At 40.5% G+C, this 21,427-nt stretch overlaps 1 protein-coding gene across 6 annotated transcripts in view; it reads left to right on the top strand.

Moving 5' to 3' along the window:
* Nucleotides 1-21,427, top strand: part of YTHDC2 (YTH domain containing 2) — a 130,498-nt gene that overhangs the window by 102,136 nt on the left and 6,935 nt on the right. For all 6 annotated transcript variants that reach the window (XR_006387417.1, XM_044275923.1, XM_044275921.1 and 3 more), the window contains exons 29-31: nucleotides 508-711; nucleotides 5,505-5,687; nucleotides 11,362-11,475. Coding sequence is in view for 5 of the 6 variants with exons in the window: in XM_044275923.1 (XP_044131858.1) it covers nucleotides 508-711; nucleotides 5,505-5,687; nucleotides 11,362-11,442 (468 nt within the window). In the remaining variant the exon portion in view is untranslated. The remainder of the gene's footprint in view (nucleotides 1-507; nucleotides 712-5,504; nucleotides 5,688-11,361; nucleotides 11,476-21,427) is intronic.

Here is a 21,427-nt window from a genome sequence, read left to right as displayed (position 1 = left end):
TTAAGTGTGAATGGGGTTTTATTTTCATGATTACATTGGTTTCAGGTGGAGTGTAGTAGTTACTGTACTGCATGACATTTTTGTTGTTAAGAGTGGATTTATACATTGTGTAATTTTATACCATTCATAAATCCACAGCAAAATCTGCATTTTAATGTGACTTTGGGTGTGGATTTGCAGCTGGAAAAATCTGCAGCAATTCTGTGGCAAATCAAGCATGCTGATTTTATATCAGATTTGTCTGTAATATGAAATTATGCAGCATGTGAATCCGCTATAATGTTGTAGTATTTTTGACAGCAACAATAGGGTTGCAGGCTTAAACCATACTGACATTGGCTCTCAAGAACTGCTCTTCAGCGAATGACGTAACAAAGTCTAAGCGCTGTAGTCGATCTTGGTCAAGCAAAGCTTAGAAAATAATGTTTGAACACCCTTCTCAAGCCTACTACATGCTGGTGAGAAGAAAATTATATTGTAAGTTATTATCTTGTTTTTACATGGTAGACCCCTAAATCTTCATCACCCCGACCAAATCTGCCTATGAGGTATTTTATAATGAAGAGCAGCAACCTAAGAAACCTTGACATTTCCCAGCAAAAAGGAATATGGTCCACCACCCCAAGTAACGAGCGCAAACTGAACAGGGCATTCTGGGAGAGCAGCTGCGTTTATCTGGTGTTTTCTGTTCAAGGATCTGGTCATTTTCAGGTAAGAATACTTGCTAAAGTCAAGTTATTTGGTGCAAAATGTATGTTGTAATAGATTATCTTTTTACAGAAATGCAGCCTCTTCTGCTATGCCAGAAATGCAGTGTGTATTTAACAAAGTGGCCCTGAAACTGGCATGGAAAGTGCTGTAGGACTCTGGATAAACTCTGCTGATGTTGCTTTGATTGCAGGGTCCTACAAATTGGGCAATGGTTGCTGTGCCAGAAGAAGAAAAGATGGTTTGAAAGCTGGATTGTCTAAAATCAGTCTTTCCACTTCTCATGCCGATTGTATTGCCAATGTCCCTGTTTACACAAAGGGATGTGCTGCCAACAAGTGAGCGTAAAACGTGCGATAAATGACAAATGAGTGAAACACTGTTTCTCATCTGATTGATTCACATGTTTACACTGGCCAATGATTGGGAAGGATTATTGTCGGTATTTATTGCACCATTTAAAAGGCCCTAAAGGGGCTGGTCACGCTGGAAAGGCCCTCTAAGCCAATCACTAGCAGGTCACCTCTGTGATTGGCCGAATGGGCCTTTTTCCACATTTCTGACTTGTTCAACCAGGACTAGGAAGTGAACAGGAACAACATTGAATGACAGCAGCAGGTGATCAATAAGGGTGAGTATGGTGTATTTTTTATTTTATTTTTTATTATCACTGGAAACCTACTTTAAAGCTGTTGTCCGGTTTCTGATATTGATGAACTATTGTCAGGATCCTGAGCATGGGTCGTCAATGTCGGAAACCAGACAACCCCTTTAAGGAGAGTAATAGGGAAGTTAGTAGTGTATGGAGCTTTGATTAATACGGTTGTGTTCAAAATAATAGCAGTGTGTTTAAAAAAGTGAATAAAGCTCAAAATCCTTCTAATAGCTTTTATTTTTATACACACAAATGCATTGGGAACACTACACATTCTATTCCAAATCAAGACATGAAGAAAAATATATAAAAAGTGTTGTTCCTCTAAAAAAAAAAAAATGAAGAGAAGTGAATATTAGACTGTTCAAAAAAAAAAAGCATTGTTTGTATTATTTACAAACTAAAACATTCACTATATAGACTGAAAAATGTTTGAAGATTTTGCTTTCCTTTGAATCACTTAACTAATATTTAGTTGTATAACCGCTGTTTCTGAGAACTGCTGTACATCTGTGTTGCATGGAGTCAACAAACTTCTGGCATCTGTGAACAGGTATTCCAGCCCAGGATGATTGGACTACATTCCACAGTTCTTCTCTATTTCTTGGTTTAGCCTCAGAAAGTGCATTTTGGATGTCACCCCCAAAAGTTTTCTATTGGATTAAGATCCGGGGATTGGGCTGAACACTCCATTACGTCAATCTTGTTGGTGTGGAACCAAGATGTTGCACGTTTACTGGTGTGTTTGGGGTCGTAGTCTGTTTGGAACACCCATTTCAAGAACATTTCCTCTTCAGCATAAGGCAGCATGACGTCTTCAAGTATTCTGATGTATTCAAACTGACCCATGATCCCTGGTATGCGATAAATAGGCCCAACACCATAGTATGAGAAACATCCCCATATCATGATGCTTGTGCCACCATGTTTCATTGTCTTTACAGTGTACTGTGGCTTGAATTCGGTGTTTGGGGGTCGTCTGACAAACAGTTTCCGGCCACTAGACCCAAAAAGAACAATTTTACTTTAATCAGTACACAAAATATCTCTTTAGCCAGTCAATGTGCTCTTTGGCAAACTATAACCTCTTCAGCACATGCCTTTTTTCAAACAGTGGGACCTTTTGCAGATAGCTTGGCTTCACATAGGCATCTTCTAATTGTAACAGTACTCACAGGTAACTTTCTTTGATCTTCCTGGAGATGATTGTTGGATGAGTCCTTGCAATTTGTGCCATTCTTCTATCCATTCGAATGGTAGTTTTTCTCTTTCTTCCACGTCTTTCAGGTTTTGGTTGCCATTTTAAAGCATTTGTGATCATTTTAGCTGAGCAGCCTATCATTTTCTGCACTTCTTTATACAGTCATGTGAAAAAATTAGGACACCCTTTGAAAGCATGTGGTTTTTTGTAACATTTTTAATAAAAGGTTATTTCATCTCCGTTTCAACAATACAGAGAGATTAAAGTAATCCAACTAAACAAAGAAAACTGAAGAAAAGTCTTTTCAAGATCTTCTGTAAATGTCATTCTACAAAAATGCCTATTCTAACTGAGGAAAAAGATAGGACACCCTTGCCCCTAATAGCGAGTGTTACCTCCTTTGGCTGAAATAACTGCAGTGAGACGGTTCTTGTAGCCATCTACCAGTCTTCGACATCGGTCTGAGGAAATTTTACCCCACTCCTCAATGCAGAACTTTTTCAGCTGTGAGATGTTTGAGGGGTTTCTTGCACGTACAGCCCTTTTCAAGTCACCCCACAGCATCTCAATGGGATTCAAATCTGGACTTTGACTTGGCCATTCCAGGACTCTCCATTTCTTCTTTTTCAGCCAATCTTTGGTTGATTTACTAGTATGTTTTGGGTCATTGTCATGTTGCATGGTCCAGTTCCGCTTCAGCTTTAATTTTCTAACTGATGGTCTCACATGTTCTTCAAGCACCTTCTGATACACAGTAGAATTCATCGTGGATTCTATGATGGTGAGCTGACCAGGTCCTGCTGCAGCAAAGCAGCCCCAAACCATGACACTTCCACCTCCATGCTTCACAGTTGGTATGAGGTTCTTTTCTTGGAATGCTGTGTTTGGCTTACGCCAAACATGTCCTCTGCTGTTGTGTCCAAATAATTCAATTTTGGACTCATCTGTCCAAAGAACATTATTCCAGAAGTCCTGGTCTTTGTCAACTTTATCTCTGGCAAATGTCAGTCTGGCCTCGATGTTTCTCTTGGAAAGCAAAGGTTTCCTCCTTGCACACCTCCCATGCAAGTTAAACTTGTACAGTCTCTTTCTGATTGTAGAGGCATGTACTTCTACATCAACAGTAGCCAGAGCCTGCTGTAGTTCTCGAGATGACACTTTAGGGTTTTTGGAGACCTCTTTTAGCATCTTGCGGTCTGCTCTTGGGGTGAACTTGCTGGGGCGACCAGTCCTGGGCATGTTGGCAGTTGTTTTGAAAGCCCTCCACTTGTAGACTATCTTCCGGACAGTGGAATGGCTGATTTCAAAATCTTTTGAGATCTTTTTAAATCCCTTCCCAGACTCATAGGCTGCTACAATCTTTTTTCTGAAGTCCTCTGACAGCTCTTTTGCTCTCACCATGGTGCTCACTCTCACTTCAACAGTCAGGAGCACACCAAACTAAATGTCTGAGGTTTAAATAGGGCAAGCCTCATTCAACATGCAGAGTAACGATCTACTAATTATGTGCACCTGGTGTGATATACCTGTGTGAGATCTGAGCCAATTTAAGAGGGAATACATGTGAGGGTGTCCTATCTTTTTCCTCAGTTAGAATAGGCATTTTTGTAGAATGACATTTACAGAAGATCTTAAAGACTTTTCTTCAGTTTTCTTTGTTTAGTTGGATTACTTTAATCTCTCTGTATTGTTGAAACGGAGATGAAATAACCTTTTATTAAAAATGTTACAAAAAACCACATGCTTTCAAAGGGTGTCCTAATTTTTTCACATGACTGTAGGTTTTCCCCTATCCAATCAACTTTGTAATCATGGTACGCTGTACTTCTGAACAATATCTGGAACAACCCATTTTCTTCAGAATTTCTGAGAGAAATGCACTGTAACCAGCATGTTCAACATTTGCTGCCTTCCTTCCTTAAATAAGGGCAATAATTGCCACCTGTTTTTCAAAGAATTAATGACCTCACTAATTGAACTCCACGCTGCCATTATTTTGAACATGCCCCTTTCAATAAGTGATTGAATTACAGAGAATTAGCAGCATGCATGTCATGAATGTTGGGTCTGTTGGATTTCTATTACTCTACTACACCTGCTAGTAAATTATTTGCCATGTAGAAATATCATTTCTACCAAAAACAGTGATTGATCAGGTTAGTGATGTCTGACTGCTATTATTTTGAACACAACTGTAAATGGTGAAAAAAAATATATTTTTTGTTTATCTACATCATGAATAAAGAAGATTTAACAAAAATGTTAAGTGGTACAGAGTACCACAGATATGAGGTATAATTAAATGGGTTCTTCGGCTTTTGTGGAAGAAAGATTAAGATAATACTTACCTGTCTGCAATGCTGCCAATGCCACAGTCTCTGCCGCACTCATCCAGGTTACGGGTTCGTCCGCATGTGTTCCTGATTTTTCCTGTTGAGCTGCAGAATATGAAGAGAAGGGCACACATTCAGGTCAAGAACAGAGTGGAAGAGTCCAGAGACGGTGTGCGTGCAGTGAAGACGTGGCATTGGTAGCGAGAGGGATGGGCAGAAGAAAGAAAAGGTTTTGTAAAAAGCCCAGTAACTCCTTTAATATGATTACAATATTTAGTCTTGGGAAGAGACATCTAAAAAAAAAAATTGGGGGCTTTTGGAGAATTTTTTTAAATGACACAAAGAAAATGGCTGACTGAAAGCATGACAAATGAGGGTTTGTTAAAACCTTTCTCTTAGCAATCTTTTCTGAATACAGTGAACTCATGAAAGTCAGCTGTATTTTCTGTTAGGATTTATAAGGACATTTTTGTGCTAATAGTTCAATAGGCATGTCCCCATAATATGCTGCTCTTAAATAGGGAAGCCTATACAGATGTCTGGTCTTCTTTAAATTATTTATGGAGTTCTCATATTAACTTCTGTCACTATCACTTTCTTTTTGTAGGGCTTCGCGAGAATGTGTTCAGAGATTGGGCTGGAGAAGAGTCAGGATTGGGGATCCACTAGTCTTGGGGGAGTGTTTAAGGTGGAATGGATTCGGAAGGAAAGCCTGCCTTTTCAGCAAGCACACCATTTACTGAACCCATGGAATGACAACAAGAAAGTTCAAATAAGTCGTGATGGACAGGTAATGATTACACACAGGCTTTGTGGAGAAATACAGCCTCACTCTAATAAGTACCACACTTTATTGTGCTACTGTAGATCACTTATATCTTAGCCAGTTTTATAAACCTTCAATGAAGCCATATGTACTTGAGTGTCCTCTGTATGTTGAAGTTTTGGGAATAGGTAAAGGGGGTGTGCCAAGTTTTGAAGGTATCCCCTAGGGCAGTGATGGCTAACCTTGGCACTCCAGCTGTGGTGAAACTACGACTCTCAGCATGCTCCATTTATTTCTATAGAGTTCTGAGAGCAGCCAAGAAGGGGGGGGGGCATCTTGGGAGTTGTAGTTTTACCACAGTTGGAGTGCCAAGGTTAGCCATCACTGCCCTAGGGGATAACTAACTGATAGATGGGGAGGTACAACCCCTGGGACCACCCAGTGAGCTCAAGAACAGGTTTCCTGTCACCGTCTTTGTGGCCGACCATACCTGTATGGCAGTTTTATGAATGGGAAGTAGTTTTCGTGGGAATAGCTGAGGCTTTTCCAATACTGGCCACGAGGATCGTAGATTTTAATATAGCGCCAGGTGAGCCTCTGAATTTGGCATCTAGTCATATGGCTTGAGCCAACTTTTCAGTTAATGTAGCTGACCCTCTAAGTAGTAAAAATAGAAGTCGAGTAGAGACATACCACCATTAGAGTTGCTACTGATAAAGGGAGTGATCCCCAAACTCGGAACTTGTCTCTGCAATAATTTAGAAGGGGTTGTACATTCATAGAGTGGAAAGTGTCACAGTCCTTGTAAATGACAATACCTAGGTATTTAAAATGATTAACTATGGGCAGCTCATGGATAGTTTCACACCAATCTGTACCATATAGTGGTACAGATTGGTCTGTGCAGTTCATGCACAGACCAGAGTATCGACCAAAATCATTAATGAGCATTATGGCTCGGAGTAATGTATCCTCTACATTTGACATAAATAATACCATATCGTCAGCATAGAGTCCAACCCTGTCCTCCCTATCTCCCAAGGTTATACCCTAGTACATACGATCCTGCCTTAGGCTAATTGCAATAGGTTTGATGGCCAGGGCGAACAATAAGGGGGATAATGCCCATCCCTGTCGAGTTCCCCTTCCCAGAGTGAATTAGGGAGAGGAGAAACCATTAACTGACACATTGGATCTAGGGTTCCCATAAAGAATGGACAGCTGTTTGATGAAAACTGAGAGTACCCCATAGATAAGGCCACTCAACTGAGTCAAATGCCTTAGCTACATCGAGGGACACCATAGCCCACCGCTGTTGTTGTCTAATACCTATCTGTGTGAGTACCTGTACCCGTCTAATATTTTCAGATGTGGATTTGCCCGACATGAATCCGGATTGATTTGCATGTATAATACTGAGGATGTATTTATTTAACCTTACTGCTAATATCTTAGCTAATATTTTGTAATCAAGATTAAGCAGGGAGATGGGCCGATATGAGCCACAATTCAATGGGTTCTTGTCAGGTTTAAGGATGACCACAATTGTGGCATCATACAGGGCTGGTGGTAATGTGCCAGTGGAGAAGGCTGCTGTAAACGGTACATTTTCCCCAGGGGATCTAAAAGCAAGTCTGAGTATTTAGCGTATACTTCTAATGGAATGCCATCTAGTCCTGGTGACTTCCCATTAGCCAAAGAGGTCACTGCGAAAGCAATTCTCTAGAAATGGGACAATCCAGCAGAGCCAAATCAGCAGGAGACAGCTGTGGATTCATTAGATTTGAAAGATAGAGGTCTATTTCCTCAGTAGTACCATGTACAGACTGAATAGGCAAAACTACTGGAGACCTTTTGATACCGATGCACCAGGTGTGCCAACAGCTTACTAGATTGATTACCCAGCTCAAAGTAAGTCTGCTTAGTAAAGAAAAGTTTACGTTGTGATTTCTCCTTTAAGTGAGTGAGCCATTGGCGACCCTTAGAGAGCCATTCCGGTCTACTAGATTCTGTGAGACTGGCAACATAAGCTGCTTTTAATTGAGTGCATTCTCCGGCCAGCTCATTCTCCTGAGGGGCTGGAGCCCGTTTAGCATACAATATGGATGATTTCAGGCAGCCTCTGAGATAGGCTTTCAAAGCTTCCCATATTAATAGTGGGTTCTCAAAAGATTCATGATCGGCTAAAAATATAGAGAGTTGTTCAGGTATACGGTCATTGGGTGTCAGGAGTGTCAGCCAAAATGGGTGTACCCTCAGAGACATTTGACCGGTCCATTGAAGTAGATATAGTTAGCTGTATGGGTGAGTGATCAGATACTCCTGGTACCCTATAATCTACAGCCGATACTTTAGTATATAACAGAGGGTTGCCCAAAGCATAGTCAATACGTGACTGAGTCTGGTGACTAGAGGAATGACTAGAATAGATTGCAGTATTGGGATTTCTATTCCTCCATACATCCACCCATCCGACCTTCCGTATCAGGCTGTGGGGTGTGGGCATGAGAAGTGGGACCCATTAAATTTATTGGGGTAAACGTATCCATTGAGTGGTCCAATAGCATATTATAATCACCGATGCATAGAATCATGGCTTGTGGAAAGGCGGCAGCAAAATCCGGAGCCTGATGCACCACAGTCATGGTTGCAGGGGGAGGGATATAGATACCCATTATAACATATAATGTACAATTAATATATGCCGCTACAAAAATAAACCTACCCTCCGGGTCAATAACTAGACTGTCTTCCTCCCACCTCACAGATTTATGTATCGTGAGGGAAACACCTCTAGAGTAGGAGGTGTGGCATGAATGATGTGCCCATTGAACCCACAGCTTTTGCAATCTATTAGTGTAGTCAGGAGTAAGATGGGTTTCCTGAAGACAGAGAATGTGGGGGTTAAATCTCCTCCTAATCCCTGAAAAATACCATCAACCTTTTCCTCAGTCCCTAATCCCCTAACATTCCAGGATAGCACTTTTAAGTCGGCCATATTGATATCCTGAATATAGTCATGTAAGGATGGGGCATAGTAGTAGAAAATAGGGTAAATGGAAAGTTCCTAAGCATAGTATATCTGGGAGTGTGACCATATATGCACCAGTGAGTACTAGGCTGCAGTAGACAAATAACAATGTTACCACTCAAATGTACACCCAACAGAACTTGTTAAAACCTCAACACCTTATATGGGTGCATAGCAGGGGTTGTGTCAATACGAGGAAAAACAGAAAGGAAACAGAAAATAGATATGCAAACAATTATCAAAGATTGCGCATAGGGTATACAGGGTGCAAACATATATCTCAACTTCCGAGGATTAGTGCCGCCTTGACTAAAGTGAGTTGGTATAGTATTCTATAACTTCAGAGCGGGATATCAATAGTAAATGAGAACAAGCAAAAATTCAAAGGGGGGGGGGAGGAGGAGGAGAAGGAAATGGAAAGAAGGGCAGGAGAGAAGAGGGGGAAAAGTAATAGTATGCGAGTGTGATTAACAGATTTAGAGAAGGCTTATATCAACATATCTCACGTATCAAGGAGGCAGTAAGAAGTCAAATTCTCAAGTCAGCGAGGCAGCGGATCCTGAATTATTAGCTCAGTTCAAAGGTCTGGCAGGTCTTCCACTGCCGTCAATCCAGGCACTTGCTTCAGCAGAGGTTTTGAAGAATCTTGATGTTTCCCCGTCAACCACACGTAATCTAGCAAGGTACGCCATAGAGTATGCAATTTTCAGCTCTCGGAGTCGCTGTTTGATCATCGAGAAAGTTGCTCTTCTTTTCTGTAGCTCAGCCGAGAAATCGGGAAACAGCATGATGGTGGTATTCTCAAATCTTATCTCTTGCTTCCGTCTAGCTAGCTGTAAAATATGGTCTCTGTCAGTGGAGTTAAGCAGTCAGGCAAGCATAGGCCAAGGAGGGGCACCTGGAGGCAGAGGTTTAGCCGGGACACGGTGCACCCTCTCAATAGCGAAAGCAGAGGAGAACTTCGCTTCTGGAAAAGTGTCCATAAGCCCCTGAGTCATAAATTCCCATGGATTAGAGCCTTCAGCTCTTTCGGGTAGGCCAATAATTCTCAGGTTATTCCTCCTTAAGTTGTGCAGGAATGAGTGCGTTGCAGTCTTCCAGCTCCAAGACACGGGTCTCTGCCTCCCTGACCCTGTCTCACAAATTTTGCATATTATGTCACAACAGCCCCAAGTCCACTTTAACCTCCTCCAGTTTGCCCGATAACGATTATCTGCAAGATGAGATAGCTTGTAGCAATTGGTTTGTGACCTGTGTCAGAGGTCTGTGTTTCATTATCTGGTTAAGGTTCTCCTGCCACTTTGTCTGTGGTTTCCGGGGACGAAGGCCTGGATGGTGAGTCAGCGCCATCTTGGTTTTCTGTGCAAGTGAAGAATTAAAGTTTTTCAGCTGCTGTAAGGGGTTAGTTCTGTGCCATACTGCGTCCCCGGGGTCTTCCTGACCTCCTGCCTCTGGATTGGGGAATTGTGACAGCTGTTAATATTCAGGATGATTAGAGTTGAGATGTCATGGGGCGGAGCTCACTCAAACACGTCTGCACATTCCCACGGCTGGCCTCGCCCCCACTTTAGAAATTTTTATTAGTTTTTTCCCAATAAATTGTTTCACAGATTAATTACGTGTAAATAAGGTGTACTGTAATATGTACCATATTTTCTGCATTATTAAGAGGCACCAGACCATAAGACAGCTTCATGCCACATGCACCAACAAACACCGTTCCTCTGCATGCACTCAACACAGACATCCCTGCCACATACACACACACATAGGTTACATCATTAGTAATAGACATACAGTACATACATACAGCTTCCAATCTGGCCCTGCCCACCTGTGACACCATGGAAGCTCATTGAGTAGAAAGCTTTCATCTTGGCTTTAATCTTGCTGTTTGGAGAGACCTTCGGACAGACAGACATTTTTTTACATTCACAGTTCTGTTGCTGCATGTGCAGAACAATGATTCAGCTATCTCCTTCCTGCACTAATGTCACACAGATTTTTGTTGGACAGGGAAAGAGACGCGCACTTCTCTCACTGATCGGGAAAAACACTGTATGAGCACTCTGCTAGAAAGCAGTCAGGGAGGTCTGGTACTGCTGGACTGTGCTGACTTCAGACTATAAGACTCAGACTCTTTGCTAAAAAAAGTGCGTCTTATAGTCCAGAAAATATGGTACATATCTGTACAATATATAAAGTAGTATAAGGGCTCATTCAGATGATCTTATTAATGTGTCTGCATCTAGTTCTGCAATTTTGCGGAATGGGTGCGGACCCATTTATTTCAATGGGGCCGCAAAAGATCCATAGTTCTGTTCCACGGCCCCGCAAGAAAGATAAAGCAAGTCCTATTCTTGTCCGCAATTAAATACTAGAATAGGCATTTCTATCATAGTGCCGGCAATTTGCAGTCCGCAAATTGCAGAACGCACCCGGGCCTAGATGCGTGTTTTGCAGACCCTCAATTTGCGTACCGCAAAACACTACAGTTGTCTGAATGAGCCCTTAACCATGTACAAATTCAACTGTAGTTACCTTCTGCTACTGTATGTGCATCAGAAATTGTGTCTGTTTTAGTCCACTCTATTATACTGGCATCTTTGACGTTGAAATAAGTTTCTGTGCATCTGTTAATGACTCCTTCACTGTGAATATTTCTAGGAACTGGAGCCTCAGGTTGGGGAACAGCTGTTGCTGCTATGGGACAAAGTTCTTCTGGGAGATAGAAGTGTGTCCCACTGATAGGAGCCTTATTCCACTTGCCATTTTATATCCGTGAGTATTTCATATAATGTGCTCTCTCCTGGCCACCAGGATAAGATAATTGGGGCTTGTAAACATTTGGCTCGGCTTTAACGCATAGATCCACCTTCTTTAAATTTGGTCATATAAGATAAAAAATTCTGAATTTTTAAGCTCTGCACCCGTCTACTGACAGCCACTCACAAAGAACTCATCAGAGGTGGTCTTAAATCGATCAGCTTCATTCTGCCTTTAAAAGTAATACCAGGACTGAGTAATTTGCGTATCACACAAAATTTCATTTTCTCTGCAACTGAACCTCCGTCCCTGGATAAATTATGAATGGAGCTGAAAGACTCTCTTTAAACTTCAAAGGCATTTTAGCAACTACAATTTATTTTAGTATAATAAAGCCATGTCTGTTTTCCAATAAACTGTTTCAATTTCTTATGGTTTTTAGGTTTTCTGATTTTTGTCATTCTATAGGAACTACAGTTCTTACTTCTAGTGGATAAAAATCTGTCCAGGGCATGTGATGGACACATCATTTCATGACAGAGCTCTGATAACTACGACATATGTTATCTGTGCTAAATAATAAATGTTCCTATTGCATGACAGCAAACCGAGATCTTGAAAACCAAAAGAATTGATATAGAAAACATACAGAAAAATTGTATAACTTCTCGTAAATAAATTTTAAGTCCAGTGGCTTTTACAGTATATTGTCACTCAGTTTCCAATCAACATGGAAGAGCTGCGGATAGGTAACCAATATCATAACCTTGAAAACCCTTTTAAAGTGGCGCTCCACATTTGGTCTATTTAAGGGTACATTCACTAGACGGGGCCACCAAAGATGCGGACAGCACATGGCCCGTATCCGTGTTTTGCGGACCGCAAAACACTTACGGTCGTGTGAATGCACTCTAAACCACATCTGTGGCCTGAATATGTTGCCCTGTGTAACGGCAGCATATTACAGGGACAGGTCTGCCCTCCTATTAGCACAAATCACACAGAATATATGTTGTTTGGATTATGGAAGCAGTCAAAGAATTTGGTTGTCACGGCTGTGTCATGGTCTGGTGGTAGTGGACCATGACACTTTAGCCGTGCATGCTTGTTGCCGGTGGCAACGTGTCGTTTTTTAGCATGTTTACACACTTCCCCTTTAAGGTTGTTGTCCCTTCCCATTCTGGTGGGTATTTGGTTAAAGTGTGAGCAAGGTTGAGCTTGGTGTGGGCGCTTATAGTATTTGGGCTTGGAGCCTGAGGTTAGTGGGACTTCAGCTTCTTGTGGAGCTGGAGTTATGCTGCCAGCCTGGACCTTACCATCTGTCCATTTTGAGGGCCTCCTTGTTGGACATAGATTGTCATTCCTTATGTATCCTCCATATCCCCTACCTTACATGTGTTGTTGTTTGGTGTGGGTTTATGTTCCCAGTGTGGTGTGCGTCTTGTTATAGTTTCATGTCTGGTCTTTTGGTGGTGTTCATCCAGCATGTATGCTAGGCATTTCCCTGTGTGTGGTGCCTCCGGTGAGGGGGCTCCTGGGTTCCTCTTAGGGGGGAACCGCATTGATCACCTGCCTGCGGAAGTGGGCTCCAGGGTTTCCCAGAGGGGGAACCACTAGTCAGTAGCAGTTGTTTCATCCAGTTGTTGTGGCAGGTAAGCGCTGTTGTTCTAGTGTTTGTTGTCTGCGCTGGGTGTTTACCTGCCAATCTGGTTTATGCTAGTGTCTGCTCCTTTCTTGTTGCTAGGCCTGCTGGAGACTCCGGTTCATCCTATTACCAGGGATCTCTAAGGTTAGTAGGGCCTGAGGTTCCGGGTATTAGCCCTCCCACCATTGGGGTTCGCTCATACAGTTAGGAGGTCAGGGCAAGGATTTAGGGATGTGTTAGAAGGTTACCTGCTCCCTTTATTCCTGTTTCCAGGTCTATTGGCATATCCCGCCAACCTACACTGTACGGTGTGGAGTTTCCTCCCACTCCCCACCATGACACCAGTGGACTGATAGTTATGAGTCCTCCATATTCATGCTAGAGCTCCCCCCTCCTTACCACTCAGCAGCCAGCCATTGATTGGTGCTGAAAATGCAGAAGGAGGGCGGTATGTTCAAGCAACATATCTTATTTAAATATTATAATTTTTTATATCATTAACTATGTAACGTAAGGTGGGGTGCATGTGATGATAACCCTTTAAGACTGCAGAAAGTTTGACATTATAAGCACATTCCACACAATAAAGGTGAAGGCTGTCCTGATGGTGTGCTTCTATTCTTATACCAGTGCCTACAAGGCCCCACCTATTTCTCCTGCTACTGAAGGGGGTAGCTGAAGTCGCTGAAGTTGCTTTCACTTTAAAGGGAACCTGTCACCTGCAAAATGCATATTAAACCGACCACTGTACCTTACAGTATCTATCCCCCATTGTGTTGCTAATCATGTTTTTATTTCCTTTTTGTGTTTCTTCATACTTGTCGGTTGGCGCTGTCTCAGAGTCAGGCTTCAAATCAAGGGGGCAGCGGCCTTCTGCTTCATTTAAAGCTAAGCCCGCCCCTTACCCCTCCTCTTAACAATTAGATGGACATGCTGCCGGGATCGCGCTCTTCTAGCGCATGCGCGGTACTCTGCCTGTTACAGTGCGATCCTCACTCACCCGCCTGCATTTTGCTGACTGCGGACGCCGGACAGTTCGATCGCGTGCTCCCGGCTGTCAAGCTGTAACGGGCAGTGTACCGTCCATGCGCTAGAAGAGCGCGATCACAGCAGCATGTCCATCTAATTGTAGAGAGGAGGGGTAAGGGACGGGCTTAGCTTTACTTGAAGCAAGGAGGCCGCTGCCCCCTTGACTTCAAGCCTGACTCGGAGACAGCACCAACCGGCAAACAGTGTTTTTTAACAAGTTTGAAGAAACACAGAGGAAAGAAAAACATGATTAGCAACACAATGGGGGGTACTGTGTTCGGTTTAATATGCGTTTTGTAGGTGACAGGTTCCCTTTAAATTATATGTTCCGGTGTATTTTTTTTCTTCATTTTATCTGCATTGGGAGATTAAAGGGGTTATCTCACAGACCTACAACAGTTTTTTACTAAAAGAATGAATGTCGCACCACACACCAACCGGTGCTCCTGTAAATTGAGACCACTCGCTCAATACAAGAAAACGTGAATTATAAAAGAACAGGGCACTCAAGATTTTGACTAACATATCTGCATGACTTGTTTGTGTTTCTGTGGATGGGCAACAGCTCATCAGTCACCTACTTTTCCCAAGGTGCATTGGAATTAGCATCTTAACTCCTTCCTTCCCTGCATAGAAAATAATCCCACACATATAGCCTGTATATGTTGTCATGCCCTCCCCCCAACTTCTAGAGAGAGATCTAGAGAGAAATTCTGTATTTTTGGACTACAGTATTTTTGGACTTAAAAGGTTCTGTGTCTTATAATCTGCCTTTAGGGTGCTCCAGCAGTGCCTGACCCCCGTAACTGCTTCCTTAATAATCCAACAGTGGGCTCATATAGCAGTCTGCTGGATCAATGAGAGAGATGTGTGTCTGCAAGCTTTTCTCTCTCCCTGATCAATGCAGGCAGGGGCTGAAAGATCATTGAGCTCATGGAGAGGACTGTGAGAAATGCCTCATTCCCTGTGCTAAAGGTCCACAGGCAGCAGGAAAATACACAAAAGCTCTGAGGTTTCACATCTGCGTTGGTAGATCCGTAATTATGGATCCGTCAAAACAGAAGCAAATTTGATTCGTCAAAACGGATTTTCAGTTTCTATTATTTTAAACCGATCCATCTGACGGATGTGTTAGTTACACTTCCAGTTTGATCTTGTTTTAACAGGTCAGTTTTTGTTCTATCTATTGCGCATTCGTGAAAAGAAAAACTGATCTGTTAAACTGAATAACTGACGGATGCCATTGGAGGTATCTGTCATGCTATTGACTTTAATGTAAAACAAAACTGAACAGTCACTTTCTGTTTTATTCCGTCTTTTTATGCTGGAGAAGAAAAAGGTGCAAGCAGCATTTTTCTGTCCTGCAAAAAAGGCGTTGTTGAATGGAAAGGATGCAAACTGAGGCATCCTGACATACATTTTGTCCTATTCTTTTGAATAGGCATAATACTGTAAACAGAAGAATGGAAATTCAAATGCAGATGTGAACTCCCCATAAGGTTAACAGGAACTGACTGTAAACTGTTAACCCCCTCCCTAGACCATTAAAGTTAGTGATCTTGACCCCTCCACTTCATTGAACAAAGTTTTAAACTAAGTTTTAATATATATTTTTTAATTTCCTGTTGTCTAAACCTGGGGAGCGTCTTATGGTCTGAAAAATACAGGTATATATTTCAAAGAATTTAGAAGTAGGGATTAATGAATGAAAGGTGCTTTGGTGCTTCATTACGAAATCGCTAGGCCAGCACTAAGTGGATGGGAAGGGATCAGGGAAGCTACTGAGCATTTTAGTCCACTACTGAATACAGAAGTGGACTAGAATGATAAAAAGCAGAGGGTGCTACCATAAATAAAAATATGTATAGAATCGTAGCAGTATTTGTTTTGCATTTACAGTATATTGTAATAATGCTTCATTTAAAATGCTCCATACATTGCATAGAAATACCTTTTGGTGGATAACCCCTTTAAGCCCTCATTTTCTGATCTCAGAAAATCAAAAGCCACGGTTTTAAAACAAAAAGAGCTTTATGGCCAGAATATGCAGCTGCTGTACCCAGGATCTGGCAGAATGCTTTTGGCACAATGTTTACAGGCTCTCATCAAGTAATTGGGACTCAAGTTTTTAGTATTGACATATCATTTATAACAGGAACCTTTATCTGAATAGCCTTGAAAAGGCTTTTTTTCGGCAATTATAGCATGCATTGACAGCTGAAATGACAGGAACTGCATTCTCATCAGGAAATGAACAGATTTTTATCCAGTCTGTTCACAGTAATGAAATATATATAGAAATAAAAAGGGGAAGAATGTGGGAGAGAAGGCGCCAGGAGGACCCTCAAACTCGTGCAAAAAAGTAAGTAGAGATGGATCAAATATTGCCAGGGTATCGTTAAGAAGTATGGACACAAAGAAAAGCCAATACGGGAAGAATACCATGGAGGTGGGTGTGCAAGATAAACTTAACCAACTCCCGTCCGCACGTTGACTATAAACGTCCTTGAGGTAGATCTCGATCTCTGAATGGACGTTTCTGAACGTCCATTCGGAGATGGCAGCTGCATGCTAATCGTGCAGCTGCAGAGCGGGGTTGCCCGCTGTCAGTGACAGCAGGGCAACCCAGAGAGAAGGCAGGGACAGTTCCCAGGTGTCCCTGCCTTCTAGATCGCTGTATACAGAGCGTGCAGGAGCTGTCGGGTCTTCTACACACCTCGATTAGCCCTACACTGAGGATGTACAGTGCTGTACAGCCTCTCTGGGGGGGGGGGGGGGGTGGGTATTTCCCCTGTAACTGAGGCTACTATGTCAGCCCCAGTTACAGGAGAAATTAATAGGGGGGGGGGGGGGGGATTGAAGTTAAATGTCGCCCAGAGGTCTTGTATGACCTTATGGGGGATGCAAAGTGTAAAATAAAAAATTAAAAAATTTAAAAAAGGTTTCGCATGTAAATAAAATGTAAAAAATAATAAAAATAGACATATTTGGTATTGCCGCATCCGTGACGGTCAGCTCTATAAATATATTACATGATCCACCCAGTCCAATAAACACCATAAAAAAAAATGTTTAAAAAATAAAAGCAATTTTTGTCACCTTACATCACAAAAAGGGCAACACCAAGTGATCAAAAAGGAATATGTGCCTCAAAATGGTAACAATAAAACCATCACCTCATCCCGCAAAAAATGAGCCCCTACATAAGAGAATCGCTCAAAAAATAGAAAACTATAGCTCTCAGAACATGGACACATTAAAACATCATTTTTTTGTTTCAAAAATGCTATTATTGTGTTAAAGTGAAATAAATAAAAAAGCATGCATATTAGGTATCGCCGCGTCTGTAACAATTGGCTCTATAAAAATATCACATGACCTAACCCCTCTGGTGAACACCATAAAAAAATAAAAATAAACACTGTGCCATTTTTTTCCACCTAACCTCACATAAAGTGCAGCACTAATCGATCAAAAAGGCGTATGCCCCCCAAAATAGTACCAATCAAACTGTCACCTCATCCCGCAAAAAATGAGACCCAAACGAAGACAATTTGTCAAAAAATAAAAAAAGCTATGGCTCTCAGACTATGGAGACTCTAAAACATCATTATTTTTGTTTAAAAAATGCTATTATTGTGTAAAACTTTAATAAATAAGAAAAAGTATACATATTGGGTATCGCCACGTTCCGTAACGATCTGCTCTATAAAAATGTCACATGACCTAACCCCCTTAGGTGAACGCTGTAAAAATAAATAAATAAACACTGCTAAAACGACCAATTTTTTGGTCACCTTGCCCCATAAAGTATTATAATGAATGATCAAAAAATCATATATACCCAAAAATGATACCAATAAAAACGTCAACTCTTCCTACAAAAAACGAGCCCCCGCACAAGCCGATCGGCAGAAAAATAAATGGCATTCAGAAAATGGAGACACAAAAACAAATTTTTTTCAAAAATGCTTGATGTCAAACTCAAACAAAGAAAAATATATAAAAATAGTACATGATCTACCCTGTTAGATGAATGTTGTAAAAATTAAATAAAAACAGTGCCAAAACAGCCATTTTTTGGTTACCTTGCCTCATAAAAAGTGTAATATAGAGCAATTAAAAATCATATGTACCCCAAAATAGTACCAATAAAACTGGCACCTTATCCCCTAGTTTCCAAAATTGGGTCACTTTTTGGGAGTTTCTACTGTAAGGGTGCATCGGGAGGAGGGGGGCTTCAAATGGGACATGGCATCTAAAAACCAGTTCAGCAAAATCTGCCTTCCAAAAACCATATGGCACTCCTTTTCTTCTGCGCCCTTCCCTGTGCCCTTACATCAGTTTGCGACCACATGTATGGTGTTTCTGTAAACCGCAGAATTAGCGTAATAAATATTGTTTTGTTTGGCTGTTAACCCTCGATGTGTTAAAGAAATAGATTAAAATGGAAAATCTGCCCAAAAAGTGAAAATTTAAAATTTGATCTCCATTTTCCTTTAATTCTTGTGGAACACCTAAAGGGTTAACAAAGTTTGTAAAATCAGTTTTAAGTAACTTGAGGGGGTGTAGTTTCTACAATGGGGTCATTTTTGGGGTGTATCCACTATGTAAGCCCCACAAAGTGACTTCAGACCTGAACTGGTCCTTAAAAAGTGGGTTTTGGCAATTTTCTTAAAAATTTTAAGAATTGCTTCTAAAATTCTAAGCCTTCTAACGTCCTAAAAAAAAAAAATAATATTTACAAAATGATGCCAGCATAAAGTAGACATGTGGGGAATGTTAAGTAATAAATATTTTATGAGGTATCACTTTCTGTTTTAAATGCAGAGAAATTGAAATTTTGAAAATTAGACATTTTTAAAAAGTTTTGGTAAATTTGGGTATTTTTTTCTATCATGAAGTACAATGTGTCACGAGAAAACAGTCTCTGAATGGCTTGGATAAGTAAAAGTGTTCCAAAGCTATTACCACATAAAGTGACATATGTCAGATTTGCAAAATTAGGCCTGGTCAGGAATGGGGCAAATGGCCCAGATGTGAAGTTGTTAAGACACTTGCCATCATAGCCTCCCTTGCCAAGGTCGCCTATAGTTTGTACACACCACGTCCGGATAGAAGATGGACCACCGGACTTAAATATTAAAGGTGCTTTTATTTAGAAGAAGCTTGATGCGTTTCGGGGAACCAATATCTTCCCCTTCATCAGTAGCATATTCAATACACAACATGCAACATACTGACATTTAAATAGCTAAACAATCATATAATTAAGACACACCTGTGTAGACCGGACATGTGGCTGTAAGTCACATGACTTCTAACTAGGATCACGTGATGACTGCTAAAGTTCAATGTGTTCAACCTCTGGGACGCAGGATGGGCCGTCAAAATAACTAGAGAAATAAGTCAGAAGGCAGTGGAATATGAATCCCTTCCTGGGGATATATCCTTAATACAGATAGATCTATAATTTAGATGATCTAAGCAATATAGATAAATACAGACGATCAGCTTATTTTAAGTATGCGACACTGGGGTGCATATGCGCTATGCTAAAAAAAATGCCGGAAGAGTGTTCTAGTCTCTGCCGCAGAACAGGAAGGAGGAGGGCAGGATGTGCACTCTAGCCCTGAAACTTACCGACCCTAGGGGTGCCTGGCTCCTAGTTACAGCACTTGTATGTTAGAGGTGGCAGGCAACCTAGTGAGTCTATCTGTGTTTCATTGGTGGAACACACAACCTCAATTTATAAACATATAGAAGTTAATCTGTCTAAAATCCTACATTCTAAAATGGGATGCACGAAGGATCCAGTAAGAGAGTATATATACATATGCTAAATAAAATATATATAAATATATGCTACTAATAAAAACACATGTTTTTTAAAATTAATTAAAAAATAATTGATACGTAATATATATATAAAATTACTTGTAAAAACCTAGTAATAACCATTAATATGTATCCTCATTATATATTTCAATAATAGTATATTAGTTAGATGCACAGGCTGGTTGATGCACCAAACAGGGTGCTCTCAGTCTTGCAGCGTCACCCCGCTGCTAAGAAAAACAGAAAATATGAAGGAAATGACTGGGCACACATAAGATATTTGTAGCTAATATTTATTGGAATAATTAGAATAGTTATAAATCTAAAATAGCGATATATGGTACCGAAGTATAACTTAAATCACTGCCACACTATTTGGCAACACTCAAAATTAAAATAAATTCTCAATAAAATAAATTCTGCGTATTTGTGGTTGGGATGAAGCTGAGTTGGTCACTCACAATTGTTATTGTGACCCATCAGCCTCACTTCAATCCCAGCATAGGCAGAAAAGTGGAGTACATGAAATATATAGTACATTCAGTGGAATTAAAACAGATGCAATTAAAACAATATATTAGCGGAAAAAATACAATAATAATCCAATGGCAATGGGATATAAAATAGGTGATAATAGGATATAAAGTCAGGTGACAATAGGATAAGATAAGAATTCGCTTAACCTGAAAGATTCTAAATATCCAAATGTATCAAAAGGTGCTCACTACTTCAAATTGGCAACAAGTGTTTGTGAGCACCTTTTGATACATTTGGATATTTAGAATCTTTCAGGTTAAGCGAATTCTTATCTTATCCTATTGTCACCTGATTTTATATCCCATTGCCATTGGATTATTATTGTATTTTTTCCGCTAATATATTGTTTTAATTCCATCTGTTTTAATTCCACTGAATGTACTATATATTTCATGTACTCCACTTTTCTGCCTATGCTGGGATTGAAGTGAGGCTGATGGGTCACAATAACAATTGTGAGTGACCAACTCAGCTTCATCCCAACCACAAATATGCAGAATTTATTTTATTTTATTTTGAGTGTTGCCAAATAGTGTGGCAGTGATTTAAGTTATACTTCGGTACCATATATCGCTATTTTAGATTTATAACTATTCTAATTATTCCAATAAATATTAGCTACAAATATCTTATGTGTGCCCAGTCATTTCCTTCATTATATATTTCCTTTTCAGTGTTACTATAATACAAATATACCAATAAATAAAAAAAATAATTCATTACTTAACATGAGCCTAATGTTAATAGTTTAAAGGGGGAAAACAACTTAGAAATAAATTAATTATAGTAAACTATTATTATTGGATATGTTCCCTAGGATAGGTAGATGAATATGTCCATATACAGATCCATACAAAAAACAACATAATTGATGGAAGATAGAGACTTGTGATTAAAATTTGTAACAAATGGAGACCA

The sequence above is a fragment of the Bufo gargarizans genome, chromosome 1 (genome assembly GCF_014858855.1).
Source record: "Bufo gargarizans isolate SCDJY-AF-19 chromosome 1, ASM1485885v1, whole genome shotgun sequence".
In the NCBI taxonomy this organism is placed as follows: domain Eukaryota; kingdom Metazoa; phylum Chordata; class Amphibia; order Anura; family Bufonidae; genus Bufo; species Bufo gargarizans.
Note: the sequence above shows the minus strand (reverse complement) of the source record. Positions and strands in the feature narration are given on the sequence as shown.